Source organism: Rhinoraja longicauda, chromosome 4 (assembly GCF_053455715.1).
Source record: "Rhinoraja longicauda isolate Sanriku21f chromosome 4, sRhiLon1.1, whole genome shotgun sequence".
NCBI lineage: Eukaryota > Metazoa > Chordata > Chondrichthyes > Rajiformes > Arhynchobatidae > Rhinoraja > Rhinoraja longicauda.
The window spans coordinates 87720607-87738080 of record NC_135956.1 but is presented as its reverse complement, the minus strand read 5'-3'; the positions used below and the strand labels follow the sequence as shown (position 1 = coordinate 87738080).

The 17474-nt window shown below is 46.8% G+C and overlaps 1 protein-coding gene across 1 annotated transcript in view; it reads left to right on the top strand.

Annotated features, from left to right (window-relative positions):
• Window positions 1-17474, top strand: part of pou6f2 (POU class 6 homeobox 2) — a 453085-nt gene that overhangs the window by 407842 nt on the left and 27769 nt on the right. Inside the window, exon 10 of the mRNA XM_078398327.1 lies at window positions 7208-7373. Coding sequence (XP_078254453.1) covers window positions 7208-7373 — 166 coding nt within the window. The remainder of the gene's footprint in view (window positions 1-7207; window positions 7374-17474) is intronic.

The following is a 17474-nucleotide window of genomic DNA, read 5'->3' as shown; positions in this document are numbered from 1 at the left end:
CCTCTACCCCCCTCTCCCCCCTCCCCTCTACCCCCCTCTCCCCCCCACTCCATCCCCCTCAACACCCTTTATCCTCCCTCCTCCCCCCTCCCCTCCCTCCCTCCCTTCCTCTCTACCCCCCTCTCCACCCTCCCCCTTCCCTCTACCCCTCCTCTCCCCCTCCCCTCTACCCCCCTCTCCCCCCCCACTCCGTCCCCCTCAACACGCTTTATCCTCTCCCCTCCCTCCCTCCCTCCCCCCTCCCTCCCTCCCTCCTTCTCTACCCCCCTCCCCTATACCCCCCTCCATCCCCCTCAACACCCTTTATCCTCCCTCCTCCCCATCCCTCCCCTCCCCTCCCTCCCTCCCTCCCTCCCTCTACCTCCCTCTCCACCCTTCCCTCTCTCTGAAATCTGTGTAAATCTCTGCCTCAGAAGGCAGTGGGGGCCAATTCTTTGAATACATTCAAGAGAGAGCTAGATAGAGCTCTTAAGGATAGCGGAGTCAGGGGGTATGGGGAGAAGGCAGGAACGGGGTACTGATTGAGAATGATCAGCCATGATCACATTGAATGGTGGTGCTGGCTCGAAGGGCCGAATGGCCTCCTCCTGCACCTATTGTCTATTAAAAAAAACATAACAGGGCACGATGGCGCAGCGGTAGAGCTACTGTCTTACAGCGTCTATTGTTCCCCGCTCTCCCCCTCTCCTCTACAGCCCTCTCCCCCCCACTCCATCCCCCTCAACCCCCTTTATCCTCCCTCTCTCCCTCCCTCCCTCCCTCCCTCCCTCCCTCCCTCCCTCCCTCCCTCCCTCCCTCCCTCCCTCCCTCCCTCCCTCCCTCCCTCCCTCCCTCCCTCCCTCCCTCCCTCCCTCCCTCCCTCCCTCCCTCCCTCCCTCACTCCCTCACTCCCTCACTCCCTCCCCCCCTCCCTCCACCCTCCCCCTTCCCTCTCTCCCCCGCTCTCCCCCATCCCCCCCTCCTCTTCCCCTCTCCTCTACCCCCCTCCCCCCACTCCATCCCCCTCAATCCCCTTTATCCTCTCTCCTCCCCCCCTCCCTCCCCCCCTCCCTCCATAGGAGATAGTTTTAAACTTTAAAACGTGAATTACTTTAAAAATATAACACCGATTTCAATGAAGCTTCTTCCATTAGCACCAAGGGGACGACGGTGAGTAAGGTGGGCCTAAAATTGTCGCGCTATCGTGTACCGGTTTGGCTGTAGTTCAGGAACAAACAAACGAGAGTTGTAGTATAAAAATTAAATGTGTAGGAAGGAACCTCAGATGCTGGTTTAAACCGAAGGTAGACACAAAATGCTGGAGTAACTCAGCGGGACAGGCAGCATCCTCTGGAGAGAAGGAATGGGTGACGTTTCGGGTCGAGGCCCTGTCCATTACAAGTGTATTAATTTAGTTAGTAAAACAATCTTAGAAGAAAATCTGGTGAGTTAGCTGGTGAAATTTGTGGAATAACGCAAATTGGCTCAGTTTTGTAAATGAACAGAGACTAATTATAAGCTGGTCTTGGAATAAAGACGCAGACAGAAAAACTGACAATGCCACCGGTCTGGGCTGAATTCAGGTGTCTCTGAACAAACGATGCAATGCCATGAGCAGGGATTGAGACGCGAGGGCAACAAATGGGGCCGAACTATCCCAAATGTTTTTAAAGTGGACACATTAACTCATAGGCTGTTGACCATAATGATCCTACTCAATGGCAGCATCACTGTAAGTTAGCAATCCCAGGTGATTTGCTTATAAATGTCATCTGGCCATTAGTGATAGGAGCAGAATTAGGCCATTCGGCCCATCATGTCCACTCCACCATTCGATCATGGCTGATCAACCTCTCCCTCCTCACCCCCATTCTCCTGCCTTCTCCCCAATAACCCCTGACACCCGTACCAATCAAGAATCTATCTATCTCCACCTTAAAAATATCCATTGACTGGGTCTCCACAGCCTTCTGTGGCAAAGAATTCCACAGATTCACCACCCTCTGACTAAAGAAGTTCCTCCTCACCACTTTCCTAAAGGAACGTCCTTCAAATCTGAGGCTGTGACCTCTAGTCCTAGACTCTCCCACTAGTGGAAACATCCTCTCCACGTCCATTTTATCCAAGCCTTCCACTACTATTCTGTGTATGTTTCAATGAGGTCCCCCCTCAATACATATTTATTAAAATTGCATTTTAATGTCCTCAGAAACAAAGTAATGTGATTGCCACTGAAGCAGCTGTTTTGTCTCTTCAAATGGAGGGCATCATTAAAGACACAAGTGGCTGCAGATGCTGGAGAAAGTCAGCGAGTCAGGCCGCATCTGTCTGAAACATCGTCTGTTCATCCGCCTCCACGGATGCTGCCTGACCCGCTGAGTTCCTCCAACACTCTGTTTCTTTCCCATAATGCCAGATCTTGATTGAGGAAATGAGGGGATATGTTTTCTCAAAAATTGTTAATCAATAAGTAATATTTGAGTGTTTTAATATCTTTTATTCTTGCCTTAGACATTCTTGCCATAGAGGGAGTGCAGAGAAGGTTCACCAGATTGATTCCTGGGATGGCAGGACTTTCATATGAAGAAAGACTGGATAGACTCGGCTTGTACTCGCTGGAATTTAGAAGATTGAGGGGGGGATCTTATAGAAACTTACAAAATTCTTAAGTGGTTGGACAGGCTAGATGCAGGAAGATTGTTCCCGATGTTGGGGAAGTCCAGAACAAGGGGTCACAGTTTAAGGATAAGGGGGAAGTCTTTTAGGACCGAGATGAGAAGGTTTTTTTCACACAGAGAGTGGTGAATCTGTGGAATTCTCTGCCACAGAAGGTAGTTGAGGCCAGTTCATTGGCTATATTTAAGAGGGAGTTGGAGGTGGCCCTTGTGGCTAAAGGGATCAGGGGGTATGGAGAGAAGGCAGGTACGGGATACTGAGTTGAATAATCAGCCATGATCATATTGAATGGCGGTGCAGGCTCGAAGGGCCGAATGGCCTAGTCCTGCACCTATTTTCTAGGTTTCTATGATGTGAAGATCACAAGCAGTTATCACATTGGGTTCCTTCAATTCATGCTTTCGAGAGTAAGACTTGATGTTCCTAGTCTCCTGCAGTTGCTGCTTCCATGGTTCTTCAATGCACATCACGACAATCCATAGGTATGATTGTGGCAAGATATTTCAGATCTAAGTCCTAATGTTAGTCCCTTATCTGTTGATTCAAATCTTGTGTACTTATTAGTTTGAGAGACATCAATGGCCAAGGAAATAAAGTACTTTAATAATTTTACCAGAGAAAAAAAAGAAAGTTTACAGTTCACACACTATCCACTGTGACAGTGAGTAACAAGACCGAACACCCCAAAATAAGCTCTGTTACTGATCTGAAGTGCAATTAGCCACCTTGACCCAGGCCACATGGTCCCAAATCACATTCACATCGTAATTGTCAAACTTTGTATTTCACTATCTTAATATTGTTAACTCTCCATACTAGCATTCGTCAGTGATATTCAGGAGAGAGCAAGTGAATGGTCTGACCTTTCATCGTTCACCTTCCATGAACCTAAGACCATCCAAATTCTATGAAGTCCAACCCATCACCCCTTCGGTACTTTGGTCTGAAGAAGGATCTCGACCCGAAACATCACCCATTCCTCGTCTCCTGAGATGCTGCCTGACCTGCTGAGTTACTCCAGCATTTTGTGAATAAACCCCTTTGGTACTGATCAACTAGATAGAGCTCTTAAGGATAGCGGATTCAGGGGGGTATGGGGAGAAGGCAGGAACAGGGTACTGATTGAGAATGATCAGTCATGATCACATTGAATGGCGGTGCTGGCTCGAAGAGCTGAATGGCCTCCTCCTGCACCTATTGTCTATTGTCTATTGATCAATATTGGCTTTCGGTTAATTGATACCCGTAGTTGAAGATTTTGGTCATTATCATTTCCCTCTGAAGCGTACTCAAGATGACCTCTTCCAGTCCTGTAATCCTCTGAGATTCTTGCACCCTAGCCTCCAGCACACCCAGCAATATCTCCGCTATCGGATGCCATACATGCACCTGTCAAGCTCTGCCGTTACCTTTATAAACAACTTACGTAGACACAAGATGCTGGAGTAACTCAGCGGGTCAGGCAGCATCTCGGGAGAGAAGGAATGGGTGACGTTTCGGGTCGACACCCTTCTTCAGACTGATGTCAGCGGAGGGGGCGGGACAAAGATAAGATGTAGTCAGAGACAGGATACCTTCGATTTGTACCAGCATCTGCAGTTATTTTCCTACACTCCCACAATATTTTACTTGATTTTACTTTGAAGCTTAAAAATAGGTTGTTGTTGATATTGCTGACCAAATTTTCCATGGAGTATCCTTACAAATTCTTTAGGTTCTTTAGAATTTTTAGGACACTAGGCTTAGGATTAGATCGTTTAGCCCCTCACCAAGCGGTAGTACGAGGATCGGGCCAAAATAATTGCGAGCAGCATCCGATGGGCACTGAGTGTTGGGACGTGAGATTTATTGGCCTGCTCCTTCCACATAATGCAACCTTCCCCACCATTATTCAGGGGGAATGAGGGCTGAGTCTGATTCGGTGGCAAGGGAGACTGGTTCATTGAGTGGGAGGACGAATTCAAGGCAAGGCAAGTTTATTCATATAGCACATTTCATACAGCAATGGTAAATCAAAGTGCTTTACACAGAGCATAGAAATACATATCAAAGGCAGGAAAGTTCTGTCAACATGTTGGACCACGACAGAAGCCAACAGCGAGCTAATGTCGTCTGACACTCGAGCGAACGATAGAGTAATTGAATTAGATAAAAAGTAATGAAATATAAAAAGTAACTAGACCAAGTGGACCCATTGGGCCCAAACCTCTCCTGCACCCTCTCCTCCCTCTCCCCCTCCCCCTCCCCTCGAACCTCCCCCTTCCCCCCCTCCACTTACCCCCCTCCCCCTCCCCCTCCCCCTCCTTTCCCCACTCCATCCTCCCCCTCCCTCCTCCCCTCCCCCTCTCCCCTCCCCCCAACCCCCGTCCCCCTCTCCCTTTCTCCTCCCCCCCACTCCATCGCCTACAGCCCCCCTTATCCTCTCTCCTCCCCCTTCCCTCCCTCCTCCCCTTCTCTCCCCCCCCCCCCCCCCCCAGGAGATAGATTTAAACTTTAAAATGTGAATAACTTAAAAAATATAACACCGATTTCAATGAAACTTCTTCCATTAGCACCAAAGGGACGACGGTGAGTAAGGTGGGCCTAAAATTGTCATGCTATCGTGTACCGTTTTGGCTGTAGTTCAGGAACAAACAAACGAGGGTTTAGTATATAGACTAGACCAAGTGGACCCGTTGGGCCCATTCCTCGTAGAGGGGGCAGGGAAGGGGAGAGGGTGTGACTGAGAGGGTGAGCCCTGGACCCGAAGTCTCTCCTGTATTGGTGTAGCACCCTCAATTCCCCCCCCCCCACACTCAATCCTCCTTATGCCCCCTCCTCCCCCCACTGACCCATTCCATCCCCCCTAGCCCACCCCAACGTTCCCCTCCCCTGCCCCCACCCCCAGTCCCCCAGCCCTGCCTCCACCTCCATTCCCCCCTCCTCATCCCTATTCCCCCCTCCCCCGACCCTCACGTCACCCACTCTCCCCTTCTCTCCACCCCCACTCTCTCCTGCCCCCCACTGCCACCCTTCCCCCCACCCCATTCTTTCTTTCCCTCACCCCCTCCTCCCCCTCCCCCCACCCCCCTCCCCTCCTCCCCCCACCCCCCTCCCCTCCACCCTCTCGGCTGCCACGCCCACTCCCCTCCGTGGAGCCGCTGGCGGCGAAAGGCACCTACCAGTGCCCGTGCGTTGCACGCTGACTGCCGGCGTGCGAGTCTCTGCCGGGGCGGGGCCTGGCTAGAGGCGAGGGGGGAGGGGAGAGGTGCGAGGGGAGAGGGAACGACAGGCCGGGCGGGCGGCGTCGGCCATCTTGTTTTGGCAAGTGAGGAGCAAATGAAGTCGAACGTGGAGCATTGTGACGTCAGACCCTGAGGAGTTTCAGGAAATGGGTTAGAAAGTGAATTTTTAAACTTTAAAATGTCTGTAGCTTTAAAAATGTAGCTTCAATTTGAATGAGAGTTGGTACATAATATGCCCAGGATAATGGTGAGTAGCGTGGTGCAAATATTGTGGTGCTACGGTGTACCGTTTTGGCTGTGCGAAGCATCAAAGTTATGGTGTGCACAAACACACATACACACGGACAGAGAGTTTTATATATATAGATAGGTATATATATAGATATAGATATAGATATATAGATATAGATATAGATAACAATAGACCAAAAGTCTGAACCTCACGTATTAAGGTGGCAGGCTGAACAAACAGGGAAAGATATGGTTTCAAGCATTCCAAACCTTTCGCTTGAGAATACAACCTTCACATCCAATCCACACCAGGAGCAGTGAATGGTTCATTGTTCCCGGCAGAGTGGGTCTAATGTGTGTGAGCGGATTATCCTCATGTTATCCTATCCAATCTGGGTCAAAGCATGATGTGCATCCGATCTACCCACTTTCCACCCCATCTCGTGTGTCGTACGAACACGGCAAGAATCAGATGTTACGGACTAAGTGAAATGCAAATCGTCTGTGACTCACGAGAAAAATATCGGCTTGAATTATTTCTGTCGGAATGCTGTGTAGGAAAAATAACTGCAGATGCTGGTACAAATCGAAGGTATCACAAAATTCTGGAGTACCTCAGCAGGTCAGGCAGCATCTCTGGAGAGAAGGAATGGGTGACGTTTCGGGTCGAGACCTTTCTGTAACTCAGCAGGACAGGCAGCATCTCTGGAGAGAAGGAATGGGTGACGTTTCGGGTCGAGACCCTTCTTCAGAAGAAGAAGGGGCTCAACCCGAAACGTCACCCATTCCTTCTCTCCAGAGATGCTGCCTGACCTGCTGAGTTACTCCAGCATTTTGTGATACTGTTGGAATGCTATTCATGATCGGCACAAAATAGGACCAACTTAATTAAAACTCATTTTCACCCCCGGGTTTGTTTTTTTTTTTCCACTTAAATCCAAAAGGAAGCATTTGCTCCAGTTGACGTGCAAGGATGCCTGTGAATTGACTTTGCTGATTTCTCTTTTTTTTCCCACCCCCTGCAGATCTATCTCAGTGTGTTCTAACCTTTGGTTGTATGTTTATGTGTTCTGCTTCCACTCCAGCAGCAGCAGCAGCAGCAGCAGCAGCATCCGCAGGTAGGCCAGGCAGTGTCCCAGGCTAACCTTCTGCACATGGCACATGGCCCGTCCTCCCTCGCGCAAAGCCCAGTGCGTCAGGCCTCCTCTTCTTCCTCCTCATCCTGTTCTTCGTCAGCTCTGAGTGTTGGACAGTTAGTCAGCAGTAAGTAAGGGCTTCTCGCAACACAGTTGATTACCCAACAGCCTCGGCTTCATGACAAACATTGTATTGAGTTTATTGCAACTGAACGCAATGTAATTGGTTTATGTTATGTCCTAACAAAGTCTGCCCAGGTCAACTCAGTTCTGAATCCGCCTGCCTAGAAGATTGAACTTAGAAGACATTACATAAAGTTATTAGAATTTGTCACGTATCATCATCATCATCATCATCATCATCATATCATCACATCATCATCATCATCATCATCATATCATCATCATCATCATCATCATCATCATGTAGTATAAGAAAATAACTGCAGATGCTGGTACAAATCGAAGGTATTTATTCACAAAATGCTGGAGTAATTATAGGAAGGATGTCGACAAAATGGAGAGGGTACAGAGGAGATTTACTAGAATGTTGCCTGGGTTTCAGCACTTAGGCTACAGAGAGAGGTTGAACAGGTTGGGTCTTTATTCTTTGGAGCGTAGAAGGTTGAGGGGGGACTTGATAGAGGTTTTTAAAATTTTGAGAGGGACGGACAGAGTTGACGTGGGTAGGCTTTTCCCTTTGAGAGTGGGGAAGATTCCAACAAGGGGACATAGCTTCAGAATTGAGGGACAAAGGTTTAGGGGTAACATGAGGGGGAACTTCTTTACTCAGAGGGTTGTGGTTGTATGGAATGGGCTTCCGGAGGAAGTGGTGGAGGCTGGCTCGATTTTATTATTTAAGAGTAAATTGGATAGGTATATGGATAGGAGGGGATTGGAGGGTTATGGTCTGAGTGCAGGTAGATGAGACTAGGTCAGGGAGAATGGTCGGCGTGGACTGGTAGGGCCGGACAGGCCTGTTTCCATGCTGTAGTTGTTATATGTTATATGTTATATGTTAACTCAGCAGGTCAGGCAGCATTTCACAAAATGCTGGAGTAACTCAGCATCACAAAATGCTGCAGTAACTCAGCATCCTTCCTTTGTCCCGCCCCCCTGACATCAGTCTGAAGAAGGGTCTCGACCCGAAACATCACCCATTCCTTCTCTCCTGAGATGCTGCCTGATCTGCTGAGTTACTCCAGCATTTTGTGAATAAATATCATCATCATCATATCATATCATCATCATCATATCATCATCATCATATCATCTTCATTATCATCATCATACTTTATTAGCCAAGTATGTTTTGCAAAACACGAGGAACTTCATTTGCCATACAGTCATACAAATAAAAAGCAACAGAACACATAAAAACACATTTTTAACGTGATCATCCATCACAGTGACTCCTCCGCATTCCTCACTGTGATGGAAGGCGAAGAAAAGGTCAATCTCTCCCTTCTTTGTTCTCCCGCGGTCGGGGGCCTCTAACCTTCCGTTGGCGGGACGATCTTGACTCCCGTAGCCGGCAACGGGCCTTCCTCATCGGGGCGAGGAAGTGTTACAATGATTGACTTTTAAAATGTCACATAATAATAATAATAATATTCATTTATTGTCATTGCAACGAGTACAACGAAATTAAAAAATAGCCAATCCTGACGGTGCGTACAAACATATATGCAATAAATGCAAAAACAAATAAATACATAAATACAATTAAATACAATTATGTTAAGTACAAAGATTTTTTAGTGTTGCCTAGTGCAAAGGTAGTGTTCAGTTCTCGTATGGCCCTGGGGTAAAAACTGTTCTTAAGTCTGTTTGTTCGGGATTTTATCGACCTGAAACGTCGACCAGAGGGCAGATGAACAAACAGACGGTGGCCGGGGTGGGATGGATCTTTTATTATTTTGCCTGCTCTACTGAGGCAGCGTAGGCTGAACAGGTGCTCAGATGAAATAGGATAAGTCTTTGACAGGAATAATATGAAAGGGTGTGGGAAAAATACAGGGAAGTTGGATTCGAATGAAGAGCCAAGGCAATTACTCGATGCAGAAGATAAAATGGCCTCCTTTGGTACGCTGAGGTCTGTGGTTCTAAGAGCTAAGTCGTGAGGGGAAGAAAAAAATCAGCAGGCGTCCAAATAAAGTCCATCATTCAGAGTTCCTGCCAACCTCATCCCTTCATTGACTTTGATTGATGATCGTCTGAAAAAGTTGCTTCCATGGTTTCTTTGGGATTTCCACTGAAGCCATGCTGGGTGAACCCTGGCAGAATTTCTACCATGATGGAAATCAAATGAAAACAGAGGAGGCTATTCAGCCCCTTGAGTTGTTTCATCATTGACTGATCTAGGTATCAGTGTCTGCTGTGACTCCATTTCCATTGATTATGTTACCTGACAAAACGTCTTATTTACTTCAATAGTGCTAGCAACCAGAGCCTTTTGAGGAGGAGATTTACGATTTCCTTAGTATGGAGACAAATGATATTTCTCATAAGTACTCACATATTATCCTTTGTTTCCATCCTTTGACAAACCACAAAATCTATCTCCTTGATGTTGCTAGTTCAACACAGTTAAATTGTTAGAATCTTTTCTAACATCCACTCAATCCATCAATGAATAGACAATGCAGTGGTAGAGTTGCTGCCTTACAGCACTTACAGCTCCAGAGATCCGGGTTCGATCCTGACGACGGGTGCTGTCTGTACGGAGTTTGTACGTTCTCCCCTGTGACCTGCGTGGGTTTTTACCGAGAGCTTCGGTTTCCTCCCACGCTCCAAGGACGTACAGGTTTGTAGGTTTAATTGGCCTGGTATCAATGTAAAATTGTCCCTCGTGTGTGTAGGATAGTGTTAATGTGCGGGGATCGCTGGTCAATGCGGACTCGGTGGGCCGATGGTCTTGTTTCCGTGCTGTATCTCTAAACTAAACTAAATCCTAATACTTCACCAACAACACCACCTGTCTGATGGTTCTTGTGACAGGCACAAATCTGAACATATCATAACCAGATCAACATTAAGCAGACTCGTCACTGGAGATACCTGGATTTGTTCTTGTAAAGAGCTGAATTATTAGATAAAAAATAAAGTAGACAATAGACAATAAGTGCAGGAGTAGGCCATTCGGCCCTTCGAGCCAGCACCGCCATTCACTGTGATCATAGCTGATCATTCACATTCAGTACCCCGTTCCTGCCTTCTCCCCATACCCCCTGACTCCGCTATCTTTAAGAGCTCTATCCAACTCTTGAAAGCATTCAGAGAATTGGCCTCCACTGCCTTCTGAGGCAGAGAATTCCACAGCTTCACAACTCTCTGGGTGAAAACGTTTATCCTCATCTCCGTTCTAAATGGCCTACCCCTTATTCTTAAACTGTGGCCTCTGGTTCTGGACTCCCTCAACATTGGGAACATGTTTCCTGCCTCTAATGTGTCCAATCCCTTAATAATATAGAAACATAGAAACATAGAAAATAGGTGCTGGAGTAGGCCATTCGGCCCTTCGAGCCTGCACCGCCATTCAATATGATCATGGCTGATCATCCAATTCAGTATCCCGTACCTGCCTTCTCTCCATACCCTCTGATCCCTTTAGGCACAAGGGCCACATCTAACTCCCCCTTAAATATAGCCAATGAACTGGCCTCAACTACCTTCTGTGGCAGAGAATTCCACAGACTCACCACTCTCTGTGTGAAAAAAAACTTTCTCATCTCGGTCCTAAAAGACTTCCCCCTTATCCTTAAACTGTGACCCCTTGTTCTGGACTCCCCCAACATCGGGAACAATCTTCCCGCATCTAGCCTCTCCAACCCCTTAAGAATTTTATATGTTTCTATAAGATCCCCCTCAGTCTTCTAAATTCCAGCGAGTATAAGCCTAGTATATCCAGTCTTTCTTCATATGAAAGTCGTGCCATCCCAGGGATCAATCTGGTGAACCTTCTCTGTACTCCCTCTAAGGCTAGAGTGTCTTTCCTCAGATTAGGAGACCAAAACTGTACATAATACTCCAGGTGCTGTCTCACCAAGGCCCTGTACAACTGCAGCAGAACCTCCCTCCTCCTATACTCAAATCCTCTTGCTATGAATGCTAACATACCATTCGCTTTCTTCACTGCCTGCTGCACCTGCACGCTTGCTTTCAATGACTGGTGCACCATGACACCCAGGTCACGTTGCATCTCCCCTTTTCCTAATTGGCCACCATTCAGGTAATACTCTTACATGTTTCAATAAGATCCCCTCTCATCCTTCTATATTCCAGTGTTTACAAGCACAGTCGCTCCAGTCTTTCAACATACGACAGTCCCGCCATCCCGGGAATTAACCTAGTGAACCTACGCTGCACTCCCTCAATAGCACGAATGTCCTTCCTCAAATTTGGAAACCAAAGCTGCACACAAAGGGACCCTATGACTCCATTAGGAATGCTCGAGAGGATATGTGAGCATGGAGCGCACACACACTGCAAAAGAAAGTTTTGTGCGAGACAATAATCATACGCACTAACATTATTTCCTGTTTTTAGATGGATCACAGTGTTACATTCCACAGGTCACTGCACGTCAGGGGCTGCATTCAGTAAAAATGTCATCTCCTGCCCATCTTGAGGCCTGAAAGCCGAGTTCGACCTCGAATCATTTTATTGTAAAGTAATTCTTGATTCACTGATGGCTCTCAACCTCAGTGAGTATCTCATGGAGTTGAAGTCCCACTCCAGACTCAAGTAAATAGTGTCAGAAGTGCCCCATTTTAGACGAGCTGCCCAGCCAAGGCTTTAACTGCCCCCTGAGGTGGATTCGAAAGAGCCAACAAGACTATTGGAAGATTAGCAGGGACATTTTACTGGAAACATGGCTAATTTAATCGTTTTTTAAAGTAGACCGGTCATATTCATGATCAATTAATTTATTGCACTTCCTCCTTTGCCAATATCTTTTCCTTTCAAATCCCCCCACTATTTCAATTTCAAAAGTGTTTTCTGTGTCGGGAAAAACTGCAGATGCTGGTTAAAATCGAAGGTAGACACAAAATGCTGGAGTAACTCAGCGGGTCAGGTAGCATCTCGGGAGAGAAGGAATGGTGATGTTTCGGGTCGAGACCCAAGGGTCTCGACCCGAAACGTCACCCATTCCTTCTCTCCTGAGATGCTGCCTGACCCGCTGAGTTACTCCAGCATTTTGTGAATAAATACCTTCGATTTGTACCTGCATCTGCAGTTATTTTCTTATACTTCTTCTGACTGATGTCAGGGGAGGGGGCGGGACAAAGATAGGATGTAGTCGGAGACAGGAAGAACTGTGTGCACAGTGTGTGGGAGAACTGGGAAGGGGGAGGGGGATAGAGAGGGAAAGTAGTGGGAGAACTGGGACGGGAGAAGGGATAGGGAGAGAAAGCTTCCCTCTCTGTCCGCTCCCCGTTCCCAGTTCTCCCACTAGTCTTCCCGTCTCCAACTACATTCTATCTTTGTCCCGCCCCCTCCCCTGACATCGGTCTGAAGAAGGGTCTCGACCCGAAACGTCACCCATACCTTCTCTCCAGTGATGCTGCCTGACCCGCTGAGTTACTCCAGCATTTTGTGTCTGCCTTCAAAAGTGTTTTAGTTTAGAGATACAGCACAGGCACAGACCATTCGGCCCACCACGTCCGTACTGACCAGCGATCCCCGCACACTAACCCTTATCCTACACACACCAGGGGCAATTACCATTCACACCAAGCCAATTAACCTACAAACCTGTTCGTCCTTAGAGTGTGGGAGGAAACCGAATGAAGGTCACGTGGAGAACATAAAAACTCCGTACAGACAGCACCCGTAGTCAGGATCGAACCCGGGGCTCTGATGCTGTAAGGTAGCAACTGTACCGCTGCACCACCTGAATTTTCAAAAATATTTTTAACGATACCATCACTTCGCCTTTAGTTTATTGATTAAACAGAAGTACATTTATTATTGTAAAATTAACCAGAACCAGCTTAATTAAACAAAAAGAAAAGACGAATTTTTTAAAACAATGCTAGTAGGTTTGACTTTTTTTCTGATGTTTTGAAATGATACCTTACCTGACAGGAGTGTGAAATGGAAGATTTGAAATGGAGGTCACGGTTTAATTTGAAATGCGAGGAAATTGGTATTCCACAATTGGAGCCCTGTGCTCTACAGTCAATAGGCCAACCTTCATTCACCCTGTCATAGAGTCATAGTCATAGAGTGATACAGTGTGGAAACAGGCCCTTCGGCCCAACTCGCCCACACCGGCCAACAATGTCCCTGCTACACTAGTCCCACTTGCCTGCGCTTGGTCCATATCCCTCCAAACCTGTCCTATCCATGTACCTGTCTAACTGTTTCTTAAATGATGGGATAGTCCCAGCCTCAACTATCTCCTCTGGCAGCTTGTTCCATACACCCACTCTTGGTGTGAAAAAGTTACCCCTCGGATTCCCATTAAATTTTTTCCCCTTCACCTTGAACATATGTCCTCCGGTCCTCGATTCCCCTACTCTGGGCAAAAGGCTCTGTGCATCTACCCGATCTATTCCTCTCATGATTTTGCATACCTCTATAAGATCACCCCTCATCCTCCTGCGCTCCATGGAATGGAGACCCAGCCTACTCAACCTCTCCCCATAGCTCACACCCTCTAGTCCTGGGAACATCCTTGTAAATCTTTTCAGAACCCTTTCAAGCTTGACACTATCTTTCCTATAACATGGTACCCAGATCTGAACACAATATTCCAAATGTGGTCTCACCAATGTCTTATACAACTGCATCATGACTTCCCAACTCCTATACTCAATACTCTGACTGATGAAGGCCAATGTGCCAAAAGCCTTTTTGACCACCTTATTTACCTGCAACTCGACCTTCAAGGAACCATGCACCTGTACGCCTAGATCCCTCTGCTTCACAACACTACCCAGAGGCCTACCATTTACTGTGTAGGTCCTGCCCTTGTTCGACGTCCCAAAATGCAACGCCTCACACTTCTCTGTATTAAATTCCATCAACCATTCCTCCGCCCACCTGGCCAATCGATCCAGATCCTGCTGCAATCGTTCACAACCATCTTCACTATCTGCAAAACCACTCACTTTTGATTCATCAGCAAACTTGCTAATCTTGCCCTGTATGTTCTCATCCAAATCATTGCTGTAGATGACAAACAGTAACGGGCCCAGCACTGAGACACACCACTAGTCACAGGCCTTCAGTCCGAGAAGCAACCTTCCACCATCACCCTCTGCTTCCTTCCATGGAGCCAATTTGCCATCCGTTCAGCTATCTCTCCTTGGATCCCATGTGATCTAACCTTCCAGAGCAGCCTACCATGCGGAACCTTGTCGAATGCCTTACTGAAGTCCATGTACACAACATCTCTGCCCTCATCAACTTTTTTGGTCACATCTTCCAATAAATCAATCAGATTTGTGAGACTCGACCTCCCACGTACAAAACCATGCTGACTGTCCCTAATCAGCCCTTGCCCATCCAAATGCCTGTATTTCCTATCCCTCAGAATACGCTCCAGTTACTTACCAACTACAGATGTTAAGCTCACCGGCCTGTAGTTCCCAGCATTTTCCCTGCAGCCCTTCTTGAAAAGAGGCACAACATTTGCCACCCTCCAGTCTTCCGGCACCTCTCCTGCATTTAAGGACGACTCATAAATTTCGACCAGGGCTCCCGCAATTTCCTCTCTAGTTTCCCACAATGTCCTCGGATATATCAGATCCGGCCCTGGAGATTTATCTACCTTCATACACGACAGTACCTTCAGTACTTCTTCGACGGCAGCACTGACTGCTCTCAAGACACTTCCAGTGACTGCTCCAAGTTCCTCCGTCCTACTGTCTTCCTGCTCGGTAAATACAGAGGAGAAATACTCATTGAGGACCTTGCTCATCTCCAGTGGCTCCACACAGAGGTGGCCGCTTTGATTCCTGAGAGGTCCCCCACTCTCTCTCTCTAGTCACCATTTTCCCCTTTATGTATTTATAAAATCTTTTGGGATCGTCCTTCATGCCACCAGCCAGAGCTATCTCCTGGCCCCTTTTTGCTCTTCTGATTTCTTTTTTTAGTTTACTCCTTTTGCTCTATATTATTTCATCATGCCCGCTTCTTTATTATATCATTTTACTTTTTTTTGCTTCCTCACATAGTACAAATTCGCTGGTCCCCGTTTTACTTCAGTTACTGAAGTTACTTGTTTGGAACATATCGTCTGCTTACATGTGCGTTCTTCTCTTTTCCCACTATGAATTTGTGAACATTGCATAAAAAGAACAAAATGGCCAACCCATCTTCATAAGATGAATACTCAAAAATCAGTGTCCCCTCCATAGATGCTGCCTTCCACATTTCTAGCATCAAAAGTGTTTGCAACTGTGCTCTGTGCTGAAATAAAGATTTTATACGCTTGCCAAAATTGTACCAAAATTGCTATTGAGGGCGTGCAGCGTAGGTTCACTAGGTTAATTCCTGGAATGGCGGGACTGTCATATGTTGAAAGACTGGAGCGGCTAGGCTTGTATACACTGGAACTTAGAAGGATGAGAGGAGATCTTATCTAAGATTATGAAGGGGTTGGACACGTTAGAGGTAGGAAACGTGGTCCCAATGTTGGGGGAGTCCAGAACCAGGGGCCACAGTTTAAGAATAAGGGGTAGGCCATTTAGAACGGAGATGAGGAAGAACTTTTTCGCTCAGAGAGTTGTAAATCTGTGGAATTCACTGCCTCAGAAGGCCAGTTCTCTGAATGCATTCAAGAGAGAGGTAGATAGAGCTCTTAAGGATAGCGGAGTCAGGGGGTATGGGGAGAAGGCAGGAACGGGTTACTGATTGAGAATGATCAGCCATGATCACATTGAATGGTGGTGCTGGCTCGAAGGGCCGAATAATTGTCTATTGTACCACTGTTAATACCGTCTTTAATCTTCTTACTCATAGAAAATACAAAGGTATTTAGATGGCAGTGACACAGCTGATGAATGAGAGTGCATGAGTGAGGGGACTGGTATATTTTTGTATCCTCTGAGATTCTCAAATTTGTGATCATTGCCACAAAATCAGCCTCAGGAAGCAATTTTTTTTTTTGGTCTGTTTGCACCAAATAGAGAAGAGATTGGTGGAAACACATGCCCAGAGTCAATCTCTGAAAAGGAAGGAGCTGTATTGAAAAGGCTACACAACTGGAAGATTGACCCTCCTGCTCACTTGCCCATGCCCCTCGTACTGAAATCCCTTTTATACATTTGTTACCGTCTCACACACTTCATGTGAAACTCTGGTATCCTTATGTGATTCACATCTGTGCAGTTTTGGTCTCCAAATTTGAGGAAGGATATTCTTGCTATTGAGGGCGTGCAGTGTAGGTTTACTAAGTTAATTCCCGGAATGGCGGGACTATCATATGTTGAAAGATTGGAGTGACTAGGCTTATATACACTGGAATTTAGAAGGATGAGAGGAGATCTTATCGAAACGTATAAGATTATTAAGGGGTTGGACACGTTGGAGGCAGGAAACATGTTCCCAATGTTGGGGGAGTCCAGAACAAGGGGCGACAGTTTAAGAATAAGGGGTAGGCCATTTAGAATTGAGATGAGGAAAAACTTTTTCAGTCAGAGAGTTGTAAATCTGTGGAATTCTCTGCCTCAGAAGGCAGTGGAGGCCAATTCTCTGAATGCATTCAAGAGAGAGCTAGATAGAGCTCTTAAGGATAGCGGAGTCAGGGGGTATGGGGAGAAGGCAGGAACGGGGTACTGATTGAGAATGATCAGCCATGATCACATTGAATGGCGGTGCTGGCTCGAAGGGCCGAATGGCCTCCTCCTGCACCTATTGTCTATTGTCTTATGAAAGCCCTTTCAACGTTTATAATTCCACGGTTGGAATTAAGCATCAGGATCAATCATTTGGAATCAGGATCTGATCCTTGAGTATCTAGGATACAAGAAAAATAACACTCCTCCTCACTCACTCGTTCATCAGCTGAGTTGCCGCCATCTAAATACCTTTGCATGAGTAAGAAGATTAAAGATGGTATTAAAAGTGGTACCATTTTGGCGAGCGTATAAAATCTTCGTTTCAACTCAAAGCACAGTTGCAAACTGTCAATAGACAATAGGTGCAGGAGGAGGCCATTCGGCCCTTCGAGCCAGCACCGCCATTCAATGTGATCATGGCTGATCATTCTCAATCA